The 17931-nt window shown below is 35.3% G+C and overlaps 1 protein-coding gene across 2 annotated transcripts in view; it reads left to right on the top strand.

Moving 5' to 3' along the window:
- The first annotated feature begins 10706 nt into the window (after window positions 1–10706).
- Rx (Retinal homeobox domain-containing protein Rx) overlaps window positions 10707–17931 on the top strand; it is a 116884-nt gene continuing 109659 nt past the window's right edge. Inside the window, exon 1 of one of the 2 annotated variants that reach the window (XM_073957834.1) lies at window positions 10707–11614. In XM_073957834.1, the coding sequence (XP_073813935.1) occupies window positions 11242–11614 (373 nt within the window). In that variant the 5' untranslated portion in view covers window positions 10707–11241. Of the gene's footprint in view, window positions 11669–17931 lie in introns of both variants that reach the window. The other variant, XM_073957833.1, reaches the window with a different exon arrangement.

Consider the following 17931-nt stretch of genomic DNA (forward strand, 5'->3'; position numbering starts at 1 on the left):
TTGGCTGGGGAAAAACGATTCTGAATCACTGTGCCTCTTTTTAACCAGTAGCACTACCAGCTTTATACCAACATTAATATAGTCATTTCATAAAAATGAATAATGATTCTCCTACTAGGAATGCCTTAAACGTGGGAGTCTTGACTGTATCCCCAAAGTGAAAGGGCAAGACTCCAATCCTTTAGTGATCATTTTCGAAGATATTCACAAAGTATTCTGCATACAGCAAACCCTATAATAATTATTTGCGGTGTAAATACTCGTAATATTGTTTCGCTTTTTCCTCTTACATATGTATATACATACACTATGCATCCTGCTATGCCTTGTTACAAAACCAATTAATATGTTTTTTCTTCAATAATGAAGATGAAACTCTCAGTTGTTTTTTCCTATACCTTTTTGCATCGAAGCACTTTATTTTTGTTGGACTTAAGCAGCACATTTCAAGGCATTCGCTTAATATGGCCAACAACTTTTAATTATGTGGCCGACATAACAAAAGAAATACAAGGAATTAAATTACAATTTATGTTGTTAAAAGGCATTAAGAACTCATTATGAGCTGTTGTTGTTGTTGTTGTTGGAGTTGATTAACTTTAACAAGTAAATGGTTATTATGTAAATATAGAGACGTCATGGGTCAAAACAACAACGTACAGAGAAATTAACTTCGGAAGGGGCACACTAAAACAAAAATAACTTTTTGGAAAAAGATGTATACGGTAATCGAGAATTTTAAAATAAAAATATTAATTTGATGGTTTTAACACACAAAAGGTACAGTCTTTTTCTACCCAGCAAAAATACCGCATACAAAACCCCTTACTAACCTATTATTTTAATAAGGGAATGCCGCTCGAAATGATTGGTTGTTTTTTACCACTAAAATAAGTAGTTTAATAAGTAGTACGTCTTTTAGCAACTACTTATTTTAGTTGTCAAAATGCGTTAAAATAATGCTTTAGTAAGGTGTTTTGCACGGTAGGAGTTCGTCACTGTAGTCAAGAAAGTCATCCTCGAGTCCGTTGTCTCTTTTCGCAGAAGTCTTGATTTTATCTCATTATAAGAACATGAATTTAACTCCTAAACCAATCTGCGTACTAGACATCTAAAGTTAACTTTCCACACATACATAGATACTCGTAAAGGATATAAAAAATCAATAAATTTAAAAAAAAAATTGTTATTATTAAATAATATCCTTTTCCGTCAAAATCTCAAATTCAAAGATATTTCCGTTTTATTTATTTCAAGAAAAGAGAGAACTCTTATTCGTTTTTTACTTTCTTTAAGACAAACACTGACAAACACTGACAAACACACATTCATACTTTTTTAATGTTTATACCGGAAACCCCAATATGGCTGCTTATCAAAAGGAAACCATTCTACACATACACACAAACACTCACACGACCATTCAAGCTAAAAAATAAACAACTGCTTCCAAAAGCAAAAGAAAAGACACAAGATTTTTTATATTGCGTTTTAATTTTTCAATCAAATAATAAAACAGCAGACCGCAACAGTAACAGACGCAGATACACAGAGACAACACAATGTCAGATCACAACAAAAACAAAAATCAGCAGAAATTAAAAATCAACAACCCCTTTTTATGAGAGCATCATCACACAAGAGTTGATTAAAACGCTCCCTTTTTTAACAAGGACATTCGGCATAGATAATCTTGTTCACCCGGGGATGATGGGTTGTTATCACACTCTTTCCACAATGCGAAATGTCATTTTTGTTTTGTTTTAAATGAAGATCCATTAGGAAAACAAATTTTTAATGAGAAAAAAAAGAAGTAACACGGTTACATTTAATACAAATGTATGGTTAGTTTTTCTTTTTGTGAGGACATCTAAACGGTGTGCAAATATCTCAATTATCCTTTTAGTATATTTTGAGTTGTTGTGTGCATACTGCTGGCTAGCTAACACACACAGACACTGTCAGATACCAGGATGCATATATGAACTGCACTTCCTTGCGGCTATTTATTCATTTTTATTTACATACAAGTTTGTATGTGTGTATGCACGGCTGTGTGTATATGAACGGTTGTTAGTTGGTAGGGTTCCAGTCTGCGTATTTTTTCCTGGACTCTATTGCACAATAACAAAATTAAGTGCCTTTTGAAAATATCTTCACACAGCATCAACAGTCGTTCACTCAATTCTCTCTTTCTTATATACCTTAAAATGCCTTCTTTTTCCTTTGCCATCCCCATCCAGCCTTACTATCCTTATACATACCTTCATTCATGTAACACGGGCGAGTTACACATACATACAAACATTATAGATAGATTGCGCCATGAGATTTATACTCTCTACACAAAAGAGAACATTTATTTATTCTCAATTTGAAATCTCCGCAAATTATTAAATTTCCGTACTTTGAAAGGATTTATAGTGCTTGAAATAAAAGGAAACCACATTAATTATGTCAGTTATTTCAAAATGTCACAGGGAAAACATACGATTAGTTTGGTATTTTGTTGCAGTTGTAAAAATATACGGTCCTCTGTTTGGTATCCAACAATTCAGTCAGCTGACACAAGAACGTTTTAGTTTTCACAAAAAAAAATCTGGAAGGTATTCAAAATGTTTGCATGCCGAATTGGGACCTAAACGGACCTTCCAATATTTGTTCTCCAATTGTGGCTTGCATTGAGGTCCAGTCTTGACTTTCCCTGTACATATTTGCTGCTGATTTCATGTATTTTATGCACCAAACACGCTATATATCCGATTTCAATGACATTTGAAAAATGTGACGGAATTTGGTTTAGACATAAATGTGCCAAATTATATCGAAATCGGTTCAGATTTGGCCGATATATGTCCGATTTCAATTAAATTAGGAGCGTGTGATAGGGTTTAGTCTAGAAATAAATGTGCCAAATTATATCGAAATCGGTTCAGATTTGGAAATAGATGTCATATACATATATTTTATATATTGAAAATGGTGTAGGGCATCACATAGTCGGCCATGCCCGACATTGATTCTTTCCTTACTGATTTTTATACCCTCAGCATTTATGCTAACGAGGGTATATACACTTTAATACGGGCAAAATGTGCCTCATCGAAATAATGGTTTTAGACCCCAAGTATGTTTGGACGAAATGTGTTTCAGACAATTTGGAGTCGATTGAGCAATGTCCGTCTGTCTATCTGTCTGGCTGACTGGAGCGCACGATAACTCTCGAACGGCTGAACCAATTCGGTTCAAATTTTGGCTTTCGTAATATTTTGCCCAAACTTAGTTTAAGTTCGAAGATGGGCTATATCGGTCCACTCCTTCCGGTACCTCCCCCACAACAGTTCGAAAATGTTCGGAAAATTTGTGCGTACCATAACTCTTGAAGGGAGTAACCGTCCATAACAAGTCCATACTTCTTGAGAAAACAGCCCAAAGGGTGTAAAAACCCCCTATGGCACCCTCATGGTCAATGTCGGCCCATTGCTTCTAGTACCTCCTCCGCGAAACTTTTGAACTTTAATCCTAATCAACATTTTTGTCGGCTCATACGTCCAACATTTTGACATACGTTTTTTGGGAAAAAAAGTGTTTTAATTTATATAGGCTTAGGGTATATCTCTGTCGGCAAAGCCGACTGATACTTTTATACTTGTTATTTTGGAAAATATGTGCGTACTTTTTATACCCTCTGCCATTAGGCTACACTTTGATACTACCAATAATGTGCCTCATCGAAATAATAGTTTTGGACGAAATTTGTTTCAGACAATTGGAAGTCAATTTAGGCATGACCGTCCGTCCTTATGTCTCTCTGGCTGGAGCGCACGCTAACTCTCTAATGGATCAACCGATTGGGTCCAAAAATTATCTTTCGTAATAATTTGTGCAAACTTGGTTTAAGTTCGGAGATGGGTCATATCGTGTAACTCCCCCACAAAATTCAACAATTATGGAAAAAGTGGTGCCCACGATAGCCCTTGAAGGGACTTAACGATTTAATCCATACTTTGCACATCGTAAAATTTCTGTCAGACATAGCACATGTTCGAATGTGGACTACATTGATCCACTCCTCGGGTACCTACCACACATAATTTCGGAAAAATGCAGTTGAAGACATGTTCTCAAATCGCTTTGATTCTTTTTGCAATAACTTGTATTCGCTGCATTCACTACGAAGGTACAAGTTTTTTCGAGGTAAGTCCATACTTCCTGAGGAAATGGCCCGAAAGTTTTAAAAACCCCTTATGGCACCATGTGTAGTGACTGGAGCGCATGATAAATCTCGAACCGGTCAGATTCGGTCTAAAATTTGGTCTTCGTTATAGTCTATCCATACTTAGTTTAAGTTCGAAGATGGGCCATATATGCCCACTCCTTCAGGTACCTCCCCCACAAATGTTCAAAACTTTGCGCTAAAATGTTGCGCATGATAACTCTCGAAGGCAGTAACCGATTTGATCCATACATGGCACCACGTAATATTTCTACTAAACTAGATCCCAATTTCAACAGCGGCAAACTTTCTGAGAAAATAACCCGAAAGCTTTAAAAGTCTTACGCCACCATCTGAAGTGTTTGGAGCGCACAATAACTTTGAACCTGCCGATTTGGTTCAAAATTTGGCCTTCGTAATATTTTGTTCAATCTTAGTTTAAATTTGAATAAGGGCCATATCGGTCCACTTCTTTCGGAACCTACCCCTCAAAAGGACAAAAAAATCAATAAAATGGTAACCACGATTATATTGAACGGATTAAACTTTGGATCTTTGGATTTGTCCAAATTAATTTAATTTCAAAAATGGTCCATATTTTGGAAAAGCAACCTTTACTGGGTTTGCGTCTCTTCGTTATGTCACAGGCAGAAGGTATGTACATCTCTGTCGGCGAAGCCGACTCATACTTGTTTTTATTTCGGAGAATACGTGCTTTTTATATCTTGCACCATTATGTCGAGGTTATAATTAAATTTGTCATTCCGTTTGTAACACATCGAAATATTCCTCGGATATCCTATAAAGTCGGTTCTCAACTGATGCCATTAACAACGAACGACATTTGATTTTTATTAATAAAGATTGTAAGATCGACTCCAACTCCGAGCAAAATTCTTTTTTTCTACATTTATCAAACAAATTTTTATGTTATTTTTGTATCATAGAAAGCTTTTGTAATTTGAGAGATCGTTTATTCATTATAAAAGAAATCTATGAGAAAACAAGTAAGCAAAGCCTTTATTATAATTAGTGAAGTTCCATGACAATAGAATTATAATTGACCCCTTTGCGTAAGTGTTCAAGTTCAATTTCTCTTCATATGATCCTTTTTTCCAGTAGATTATCATAACTTTAATATTCAGTCATTATTCCAAGAGTGTAATACAAACTTGACCCACAGTTTCTTTCCAAGAACCCGTAGATGGCGATCTAGTCATTGCCGTAATATTTATTTCATATTTTACATTTTATGTGGTATTGATTTTTAATCAGGAATTTAAATCATATTGACAAAAATTTTATTGCGTTTTAAGGAAACTGAAAAACTTATAGAACAAACTTTAAGGCCTCAGGTTCAGTATGAAATACCTCTGTACCTCCTGTGGCTTTAGGGATGGAAAGTAAGCAGAAAATTCGTACTCCGTTCCTGGAATGACGTCTAAAAATTTAGTTATCATCGTTAACAGAAAAAATATGTTAAATGAAAGGAAAATTACATGTTTTTCTGCGGCCAGGATATGGATCGCGACGGTATATAAAAGATTACGACCCAATCCTTCGTATATAGTTGACTTTACCTGTCAGGAATGCTCGGACAGTCAACTGGTTAATATTATATATTACGTAAAGTTTTGGGGCACCTTACTGCAACAAAGTTCCAAAAATTAAGCCGATAATATATTTTCCTTACAATAAGGACCTTCAACATGTATAGCAGGGAGATTGGCGTACAGTCCGATCTAATATGCAACAGATCGATGCCAATAGTACTCAATAGTATCAAATTTGAGGTTTTATTAAAGTGGTTGCCTTTGACTTTGACATCTGAAATGTGTCCTTTATTAGATTTCGTTATATATTTTCCTATATAAGAATTACATAATATGGACAATATATTAGGAGCACAGTGTAGTCCTTACCGATCAAATTTAAAAAATACTTTTTTAATATAATTGCAAAACATTTTTGGACATGAAGGTGGTTCTCTTTCGGTGTGAGTCAATGTTGTTCAGTGTAATGTTAATCGGAAAGTATTTATGGGGTGAAAAGCACAAAAAACATAATTTTATCCGATGTTGTTGTGTTTGTCGCAATAATTGTCCAATCTCTGGTATCTTACCGCAATCGTGGAAAAGAAATTTCGTGGAAAGCTAGTGTCCAGGAGTAGTGGTGCAGGGAATTGCATGATCGGCACCTTCCTACTATTGCTCTCACTTGCTTTGACTTTTTTGTATTTTTAATAAAAGTACTTAAATTATTCTGCTAGAACACCTACTGTTATTTTCATCATTCTATGAGAGGACCTATTGGACTGCTATGAAAGACCTTGTGGTCTAATATGAGAAATGTTACTGACGATCAACATGAAGACCAACATGTCATCCAAGTTCTAAGATCTACGAGGAAACGTACTTGACTTCAATGAAGAGATTAGAACAATTTCTATGAAAAGAGCTACTGGCCTTTTACATTCGTCTGTCTGAGCGGTGGTTGGTGTTCATGATAAATATCAGATATTTTGTTAAAATATTCCATTCCACTCTTCAGGTTACAATTCTACAAAAGTTCAAAACATGTGCGTTTAATTTAAGTACTACAGACTTTTGCTTTGGATCGAGTTTAAGACCTGGTCTTGAATTGCTTACCGCATGTAGTATTTATGATGCGGAATACACTTATATAAATGTACAAGTTTTGTTATTTGAAAAATGCGTTAAACAATCCAAAGAAGATTTGGTTCTCATGTCTCCTATTCCCGAACGAAGCCTACTTCAGAGCCTCTAATAGAGGGGTTAACATTTGCAATATGCAGAGGACAACATGGTGATCTCTTCTTGCATGTTAATTATCGTTATTGCCTTCATTCACCATCCACCATGACCAGGATGCTATATTAATTTCAATGTCTTGCCCCTCTGTCTGTGAAATAATTACAGAGCTACAAGTAGGTTATTTTAAATTTGACATAGAATTTTTATCCAACCGCATTGGTTTTAATATGGTTTCCTGATAGACAGAGAACCTTCTTGCGGAAATTGCTAACATAGGTCCAAATTTGAATTATTATTATTGAATTATTGATTTTCTCATAAGGAAGTTCATCCAGTCAAAATTAACGTCGATTGTAGTTGTTTTCATTTTAAAATGAAATCTAAGGATATATACATCACGTTGCGCCTTAACTAATTTTAAATGGAAGGTGCTTACACCTGGGAAGTTTTTGCAGATTCTGAAACTACAATGCTCATAGATGAGAAATATCAAGAAACAAAAAAATCGCCAGAGGGATTTCCAAATAAATCGCGATTTAAGTTCACATTCTTAGGGGTTATTTAGGTTTTCACGATTTTGCTTGAAAACCGCGATCCCTTTGTAAATGGGCCAAAAGAAAATGTTGTAGCTGTGAAAATTCTCCACAAGATTGACCTTTATGATATTTTCATAGGTGTTACCGTTTTTGAGATATAGAAGTTCAAATTGAGACAATGCACTGACTGTATCGCCTCCTTATAAAACAATTTCATTACTGCAATTTCCCAAATTAAACTTATATATCTTGAAAATATTACAAACTAGGAAAAAATAAATTATCCAATCTTGTAGAGAATTTTCACAGCTTCAACAATTTCTTTAGTCCCATATTGATATGACTTGCGGTTTCCAAGCAAAATCTTGAAGACTTAAGATAAAACCCTAAAAATTTGAACTGAACTTCTATATCTCAAAAATGGTAAAACCTACTAAAAAAACCTAAAGGTCAATCTTGTAGAGAATGTTCACAGCTACAGCATTTTTTAGACTCATTTCGATACGACTTGCGGTTTCCAAGCAAACCTGCCTAAAAAACCCTAAAATTTTGATCGCGACTTATTTAAAAAATCCCTCCGGCGATTTTTCTGTTTTTTTTATTTTTCTTATCTATGAACATTGCTGTTTCAGAATCCAAAAGTTAGTTAAGGCGCACTGAGCATGATATTGTTTTATAAGGAGGCGATACAGTCAGTGCACTGTCTCAATTTAAACTACTATATCTCAAAAACGGTAGAACCTACGAAAATATCAAAAAGGTCAATCTTGTGAAAAATGTTCACAGCTACAACATTTTCTTTTGGCCCATTTACAAAGGGCTCGCGGTTTCCAAGCAAAATAGTGAAAACCTAAAGAACCCCTAAAAACTTGAAATTAAATCGCTACTTATTTTTAAATCCCTATGGCGATTTTTTGTTTCTTGATATTTCTCATCTATGAGCATTGTAGTTTCAGAATTTGCAAAAACTTCCCTGGTGTAAGCACCTTCCATTTAAATTTGTTTAAGGCACACCGTGACATGCTTGCACATATCGACACCTCCAAATAATAGTATGCTAAGTCTAAAAAGTGAGTTTTGCAGGAGAAGCTCTCAAAGTTTGGAAAATTTTTTGAACTTCAGTACTATGCTAAGTCAATATTTGTTTATAACTTCTGTTCGGATTGACCGATCATTACCAAAATTAGACAGAATTTAAGTTAAAGGACGTTCGACACCTCCAAATAATAGTTTGCTAATTCTGAAATGCGAGTTTTTCAGGACAAGCTCTAAAAGTTTGGAAATTTCTTTGACCTTCAGTAGTATGCTAAGTAAATATTTGTTAATAACTTCTGTTCGGATTGTCCGATCATTACCAAAATTTGACAGAATTTAAGTTAAAGGACGTTAAATATAAAAATATGCTAAGTCGACTTAGCATACTATTATTTGGAGGCGTCGATATATTCCTGCAAAATAGTCTGAAACTTTCTAACTTGATTTTGTTGCTACTTTTCGATGTAAGATACAGCAGATTCTGAATGGAACATGAATTTTACATCATATTACATTACAAAATACCTTAAGGAAAACAACATACATATAAACACATATGGTCCGAGTATTAGAAAAGTTGAAAAATGGTGAATATTATATTCATTTACAGTGGTATAGGAAACTACTCTCGGAGTCGTGAAAAAAACTGTTCTGGAGTCGGAGTCGAAGGACAAATGGCTTGACTCCACAGCCCTGGTTTTGACCAGGAAAAAACGATTTTAACTCACGCAAAGATAAGCCAATATTTCTTTGTATATTTAAAAATCCATGTTTTCTCTAGATTAATTATTTTTTGTGCATTTTGTAGACGAATATATCAATATTATAAATATTGTTTATTGTTTATTGATTCTATTCAAAGAAGATGGAAATACGAAATTGGTGAAATTCTTTATTTCAGCAAAAGTCAAAAGACCAAGAAAGATAATTGTTGATTGTTTGATGATTGTGATTGGGAACTGCGCGCTATTATCTAAAGCAAATATGTTCCTATTTCAAATCTTCGTGAATCCAAAATGTTTTCTGTATGCTATCCCTTTAATAAATTTCCCTCAATTATTTTAGTCTTCAAAAGCTATTCAAATGTCACCGTGCTTTATTAATGAGTAATTTTTTTAACATTATTATTTTACAGCCGACACTTTGGAAGAAATGCTATGTCAAGCATGAAATTTATCAACCCATTTTGGTAAGTTCAATTATCAGCAGAATTTGTAATTAACCTATGATACATACATATAGACTGATTATACGTGTTTATATATTGACACACACACTCTCACATCTGATTATCCAAAGTCGGCATTTTTAGAATATCTTCAAATAAAAACCTAATTAACCACTAATGCTGTTGTATCTTCTCTCCTGGTCTGCTGCTACTCAAAAACTGCAAATGTAAAATGTGTTAACACAATCTAAATCTCCGTAATCTATTTGTCTATTACCGTTGCCATTATACAATGGCTTCAAGTCAAGTAGAATTAATGCCATACACCAACCACTCTCTGCAAGCGGAGCAAAATGAGGCAGATAACACAACAATTACGCACGCACACACACACACAAATAAACATAAAGGAATTAAACCACAGTACCAAGTTTTCACACTATTTTGTTTTTTTTTTTGGCAAATTTTCGGTAGGATGAAAACAAAAACAGCTTAGCAAGGATAGAACAAAGCAAAGGTAGCACGCGCTGCAACACCACCTCGAAACAACAAGGGCGGCTGTAGAACGAACGATGATAACAGCAATGGGATTTGTTGCTGAAGGACAAACACATAAACAAAAGGACCTCTCTCACTCTCTATCTCTCTACTAGATACTCTCTTTGCCAGGATTTCAAAACAAAAGGATATTTTGTTTATTTATCCACACAAATCCCAGCTCACCTAGCGTATAGCAGCGCGTAGATGTGTACTTTGAGATACCAGTTAAGACTCCGCCTCCTTTTGAGAGTTACCAGAACAACCACCAACTAAAACTTGTTTCCAATTTGAATTTTATTTCCCCTGTCTGGGCTGTGTGAAGAATGAATGAATAAATGTTTCGAACGGCAACAACAACAGTTCCACTGAATGTCTGTCTGATTTCATGGTGAACGAAGAAATATTGCTTCTGTGCCAGAATTTATGGGGTTTCTTGTTTATTGCTACCTTTGCTCTAAGACAGAACGTTACGTGTTTTTGGCGCTCCGCTTGATGTTAAACGACTTTAACGACGCGTTTAAACTTTTTGCAAAGTTTTGTTCGTGAGTGTGTTGGTTGGTTGTACGTTTAGCGTGCGAATGAGTGTGTGGGTGTCTGTGCAATCAAATAATTAAACGCCAATTTGTAAGGCAACGCAGCGCCAAACGAACGGTAGTAGATGTTGTTGGCCAACAACAACTACTAGTTCATTGCTTGGATTAATTTATTAAAATAACTGAACTCGTTATGACGGCAAGTGGATTACATTCTATTAAACACAACTAAACAAGAGCTTAAAAGCTTTCCAGCTCAAATTGAAAAATCAAAAGAAAAAAAAATATAACAAAAATTTACTAAGAAAAAAGTGTTTTAAAAAAATTCTAAAAAAATATTATGAAGTCAGTTTAACAACAATACAAATTTTGACAAGAAAATTACTGAAGAAGTGAAAAATAATAACTAAATAAATTGTTTCCTAAGCTTGAAAACAAAATGGACATTAAAACCACACCGCCACCAAATCAATCTGCAACGACGGCAACATCGAATCCGGTTTCCTCCGTTGTTACATCTCCACCGACAACACCACCATCACCCATGGCTTCAGCCGTCGCTGGATCATCAATCACCGGTTTGACCGATGTCCAAAAACAAACTTTTCAGCATATTTTCGAAAAATTAGTTGCAAATAGCGGTGGTTCAGCCAAAGTGCCACCCAAACAATATGAATATTTTCGCAATCTGTTGGAAAATGTACGCGATCCGAAAAATATTCAAATGATTGTTGAGAAATTTAAAAATCTGGAACATATCGACGGACACTTCGTTCAAAATGGAAATAAAAATCCTCCTGTAATGAGTGAAGGTAATGCGGATTCCATCTTAAATAATTGTACAAAACCGTCGGAATTTGTTCAAGGTTAGATGTAAAAAATATGGGAAAAAAAATTATATAGTGTTATAATAAGGAAAAAACTTGTGAACAAGTGGTGTCTTAAGACACGCCGTTCGGACTCGGCGATAACCAGTAGGTCCATATCATTGAGCTAAATATGAATCGGGGTGCACTCATTGATATGAGAGAAGTCTCCCTTGTCCCGTATGGGATGTTGTGGAACAATGTTTTTTTAATAATAAGGATTTTGAAATGGTTATAAACGCTTAACGCCAACTAAACTTATATAAATATGGGAAAACTTTTATAAAGATTGGAGTTCCACAAAAAAAAATTATGTCTTATTGTTAAAACTTCAGCTTCAGGAGATAAAAATGTTGGAATTTTGTGTGTGTAGTTAAATAGAACCGACGGAGAGTCGTAAGCGCTTCGACCAAGTTTGTGTACTTTGGTCATATGTTGGGGTTAGGGAAATGCCAAAAATGCATCTCGAGAAAAATCTTCTAAAAAATTACCAATATAAGGGCCACAGACCCCGCCCCTCTGACTTCGTCGGTGGTCGGATCAATCCGCTTCAAAAGTTTATGGATCGAATTCTGCTAAAATGTCGCCCAATTTGGAATAGAAAGTTTTAAAAATATTATACCCAACCTGATTTGCCAGTCCGCTACTGACTGACTTACTCAAGTTACAATAAAATATTAAATATTACAACAATTTTAGGTAATAGAAATATCGAGTTCTCGATTAAGCTTACCGTCGAATTGTTGATAGCCTAAATATCTATCTCAAGATGTATTCACATCTGTATCTTGTTGTAATTTTATGTGTTTAATACCTTATCCGCCTACGTAGATTGGTCCACAATTCTTTTTGAAGTCTCTGATTTCGAATTTTTTCCGAATTCTGACCGATTTTCTTCACAAAATGTACAATTTCACCGAATTTTCCAGATTTTTTTTTCCAAATTCGTCAGAAAATCTAAATTTCTCTCAGAATTTTCCAATTCGGAACCAATTCGTTTGGAAACTCTAATATTTGTTTAGAATTTCATTAGAAAATTCTTTCCGAATTCGGTGACCACGTCCATACACAACATTCGTACAGAATTCGACATCAGAATCGGATTTGTTTTAGATATTCTGTCCGACTTCGAAACGAATTTTATAACGGTAAATGTAGTGAAAATCGAAAAAAGATGGTATGTCTGTTTAAATTTGAAAATGTAAGAAACCCATATTTTCACTATTTTTACCGTTATAAAAAATAAACCGAAGTGACCCAAACGAAATAAAGGCATTGTCGTTGTCCATGGATCCCAACACGATATAATTTTGCATCAGAACGCTTGAATATTTGTCTAGTCAACTTTTGTAGCACAGTGCCATTTATCGAAATTTTTCGAAATGTTTGCACGTTCTCAAGGCCAAACTGCCTGAAGGAGCGTTTCAATGCATTTGCGATGTACTAGAGAGTTCTTAAATACTGTCTTGGCTACAGTTGTTGTCCATTCGTTCGATAGAAAATCTCTAAGGTTTGGCTGTTATATGCCAAAATCTCTAAAAAACGTGGATAAAAAACTTAAAGTCAAAATCGGGAGGCTCGATTTTCATCGTAGACCTATGCTCTAGTGGACTTTTTTGCTCAGTTAAATCCCAGGAATCAGAAAAACGATGGGCCCATTAAGGGTTTTTTCCTTCCATACAAATCGCCCCGGCCTAATGTATATATATTTGTTCCAACATTTTTTTTGTTTTGTTCAAGCATTGAAATTGCAAATCCAAAAAGACCACCATTTGCTCCAACCATAAAATGTTGGCAGTCAAGCAAACCACGTTTTCCACATAACTTTGATATAAATGTAACGTATAATATTACGAGTACTGATGAACACAATAAATGGTCAAGTTTTGCTGCTTTAACTGGCAACAAAGTGAAGAGAAAACACAAATTACGACCAGACAAGTTTCCTCTCAAAAACACTTCTCAGATTTTGCCGGTATAACCTAACCATCAAAATCAAAAGAAAAATGAGAAAGAAGAAACAAATAAAAACAAGAATCACATGGTTGATGTACATGTACAAAAAAAAAAAACAAAGATAAAATCATCCTATCATACAAATAAAACTCACCAAAATTGTTTTTTTCACCACGGCATCGAATACCGAGAGATGGATAAAAAATTTTCGAAGAAAAGAGAATAATATTGTAAAGATAACAAAAACTATTGTTGGATATAACAAAAACAATTGTGGAAATTGATAAAAACGATTGTTGGAGTCACAATATTACATACGGAATCTAACAATGTCTTCACAATACATATTTTGCTCCTCGAATATTTTTAGATCAATCCTATTTTTTCTCTGCGTGTAGAGATTGTTTTGTAGGATATATTATGTTTGGCCAATAGTGATACCGGAGTTGGCAAAATCGGTAACAACTTAATATGTTGTGGATATACATGTCATCAGAAATAACTGGTTATATTTCGTTCACTTAAATTTATATATATAATATGTAGTTAACCTATGGCTACTAAAGGTCGTAACTACGTATTTAACTACCCAGCAAAATAAATTGGAAGTAGTGCAATGTGGACTAGTTCTGTCACGGCATGTTTTGATGCAGTTCAACTGGAGTCGTGAAAAAGGCACTCCAGTCCTCACATTTTAACCGCATTTGGATGCAATCCAAAGAATCACATCCACTTGTCACATTTTAACAACATCCGGATGCAGTTCAACGGAGTCGTGAAAAAGGCACTCCAATTCCTCACAATTTAACAGCATCCGGATGCAGTCCAAACGGAGTCGTGAAAAAGGCACTCCGTTCGCTACATTTTATTAGCAGTTGTTAGAGATCCCTATATGTACATAAATCAGATTGTACATCTCTACAGGCAGCGGCTTTCATTTTCCAAAAAGAGATAAGCGTGTTAACATGTCCAAACATTTGTTAATACAAACTAAATAATATTTAAATAATATTTAATTTGTGAACATTTTTCCGGCAACTCACCAGAAGAAAATTTCCGAATGGAGTGCTGTTGGAGTACGTGTCGAAATCTTAACTGGTGATGGGAAGACAACCCATTTAGCAAATGAAGCAAAAACAGTTCAGCTTGGAATAAATGCAAGCGGAGGAAACACGCATGTTTGCGATTGAATTCAATGGAGAATTTTCATAATTTGTGTTAATGTAATAAAGTTGTTAATATTTTTGTTTTGCACAAATAATAAATGCATTTTATTTGTTCTGGCATATTTTGTAATGGCTTGCACAATTTCCGCAGAATGCCTGTACCAAACACGTGCTTTGGACTGCTTCCTATTCTACCCCAAAGGGTTAGTTAAAATGCAATGCCAAAGGGTCAGTTAAAATGCAGTGCCAGAGGATCAGTTAAAATGCAGTGCAAAAGGGTTAGTTAAAATGCGATGCCAAAGGGTTAGTTAAAATGCAGTGCCAAAGGGTTAGTTAAAATGCAGTGCTTTGGAGTGCATCTTTCAGTAGTCACGCTCTTGTAAAAATCATCAGAGAAAATGCATAATTTGATGCACATCCAGATCACTTGTACATATCATTTAACTGCATCTTTGGAGGCAAACATTTTGCTGGGTACTTATCCATCGACTTTTAGTGGCCAAAAAATAAATATATATTTCTGGCGTCACGCCTTTGTTAAAATAATGGCTTTGTAAGCAGAGTTTTGCTGAGTATGTTTCACAATTTTTCCGACTGGTGATTTTATCTCAGCTAATAAAAAAGAATCTCTTGTCTTTGACGACGAATAAGAATAGTGGACCAAAATCTACTGTGAATAGATCCCTAATTTTTAAACGTGAATAGTATTTTCGTAGGTGACAAAAGAAGTCAGACAGACTCAATCCACACAGTCTACACAAAAAACTCCAACCATTCCTGTATTGCAACACCATGGGTTCTGTTGGAGTAATCGACCCCCAGCAAAATGTTCGATGCCAAAGATGTCATTCAATCATGGGTGCAAGTGATCTGGCATGTCATCTTTTTAGCATCTTCATCGATGAATGAGCGTTGACCCCAAAAGCTGCTATCCATTTTTGGATCATTTACACCAATGCTTTGATATGCCATTTCCACCAATGCATTGGCATGTCATTTTCAACAACCCTTTGCAATGGCATTATCAATACGACGAGAGTTTTAACAACGTTGGTTGTGATTTCGAGTCTCCGACAACATCAAGCCTCTTGTAAATAATTAATCTTATATATTTAGAAAAATGTGTATAAATAAAAACACAAAATTCATCTCTATTGGATCTATGGAATGGGTTCAAATACTGATGAAAAGATCGGATCTTTCACGACTTCCTTTGCATTGGTTCAAATGCTAATGAAAAAATCGTATCTTTCACGACTTCGTTTGAACCAATACAAAAGATGACAGGAAACCACGTAATCTCATGGAACCCCTTCCTTCATATTTTGCTGGGTAATTATATAGTAAAAATGATAACGACTGCCACCTATTAAAATTTTAACAAGATCCGAGAAATTACCTTATATGGGATTAAACTGCAGAAGTGTTGAACTTCGCGGAAGAGGTACCTAAGGGATTGGACCGAAACAGTCCTTCTTGGAACGGGATCTAATGATGGGACTCATTCCTTTCGTTAGTAATCATGCCAATCAGCCATTATCATTAAGACTGGGCTATTACCCCAGGAAGTGTGTAGTTGTCCCCGAAAAAATATACCTTCGAAAAAGGAGACGCGGTGAAAAAATTCAAAAAGATACATAAACTGCACTTTTGCGAAAAATTTTGTGTGGTAGTTATCCAGGGGAAAGACTGACATATAGACTATATTCTGATCTATGACTGAAAGAACCGGTTACTCCCTTTGAGAACTATCGTGTACTGTAAAGTTGGGCAATCTAGTTCCTAGAGCGGATCGATCTTTCTAGTTCCTTTTGCCAAAAGGAACTAGTCCTCAATATAGTTCTATAGTTCCAAATAGTTCCGAGAGCGATTTAGTTCAGTGAATCTTTCTCTTTCATCGTTCTTTCTATTTCCTTCGTTGCAAATAGTTCCGAGAATCTTTCTCTTTTGTCGTTCTTTTTATTTCCTTCGTTCCAAATAGTTCCGAGAGTGAATTAGTTTAACGAATCTTTCGCTTTCTTTTTGTTTTCATCTTTTGGTAGATAAATTGACATAAAAGTTAATAAATTGCAGCGATGTAACGAGGATGTGATCTACGTTTATTGAAGAAAGATCGAAGTGCGTGTGCAATTAAATAAAGAAAATGAATTATACAAATGCATGGAGTTATATGCACGGCTGGAACTATATGAACTAAAGGAACTATACAAATGAAAGAGCTGGATATAGTTCCTTGTCCGGAATGGTTCCTTGGAGCTAGTTCGTTCCGGAACTACTCAACTCTAGTGTACTGTACACGATATGGCCCATCTTTGAACTTAAATACTACGAGATGAAAAGTTTGGACCAAATCGGTTGATTCGTTTTGAGAGTTATAGTGTGCCAAACCGACAGAAGGACGGACAGGGCTAAATCGACTCCAAATTGTTTGAAACGCATTTGGTCGTAAAAATACTGAAGGGTCTATCCATTATTTCGGTTCCAGTTGCTTCCGGCAATGCTGATTTGAGATTCATATTTTTTCCAGTGGGTCTTCAAACAATTGATATCTTTTGGTTAGAGACAAAGAGCTACAGATAGTTCTGCAAAAAATTCACTGCGAAACAATTAACAATTAAACAATGATCAGCATATGGGTAAGAAATGAATGAACATATTTTACGAACCTGTTCCGGGTTGCTGGCATCAGGATAAACACAAGAAGGGTTAAAATGGGATGAGGATTCCAATGTGCCATGCAGATGTTTTGGATCTGTTTAAACGTCGCAAAAGCGATCTCACTCTTCTCAGTGAATTGATGCTTTTAATTGAGCATAATTGATCATCAATTCCTGCACGAAGGAGTAATCGACATTTGGGGATTTATTCCACCCATTGAGCTCATCGTCCATGACAACGCGATACATTCAAAACATGGTGATGGCACTGATAAATGTGGGTGTGAGGTGACCTTTCTCTGTGAACTTTAGATTTATTCTTGAGGCCACTGACTGATATTCAAAGCTCTCCAGGTTTTTGCCGTCTCAGTACATATTTCATTTCCCCAAATGAAGTATGCTTACCAAGTTCTCCTTCACCCGATCAGTTTTCTTGCAAATAGACCTGGGATAGTTGGAATTTCAATGCCCATAGCGGAAAACT

Source organism: Musca autumnalis, unplaced genomic scaffold (assembly GCF_047663935.1).
Source record: "Musca autumnalis isolate F117 unplaced genomic scaffold, ASM4766393v1 scaffold_5, whole genome shotgun sequence".
Taxonomy (NCBI): Eukaryota; Metazoa; Arthropoda; class Insecta; order Diptera; family Muscidae; genus Musca; species Musca autumnalis.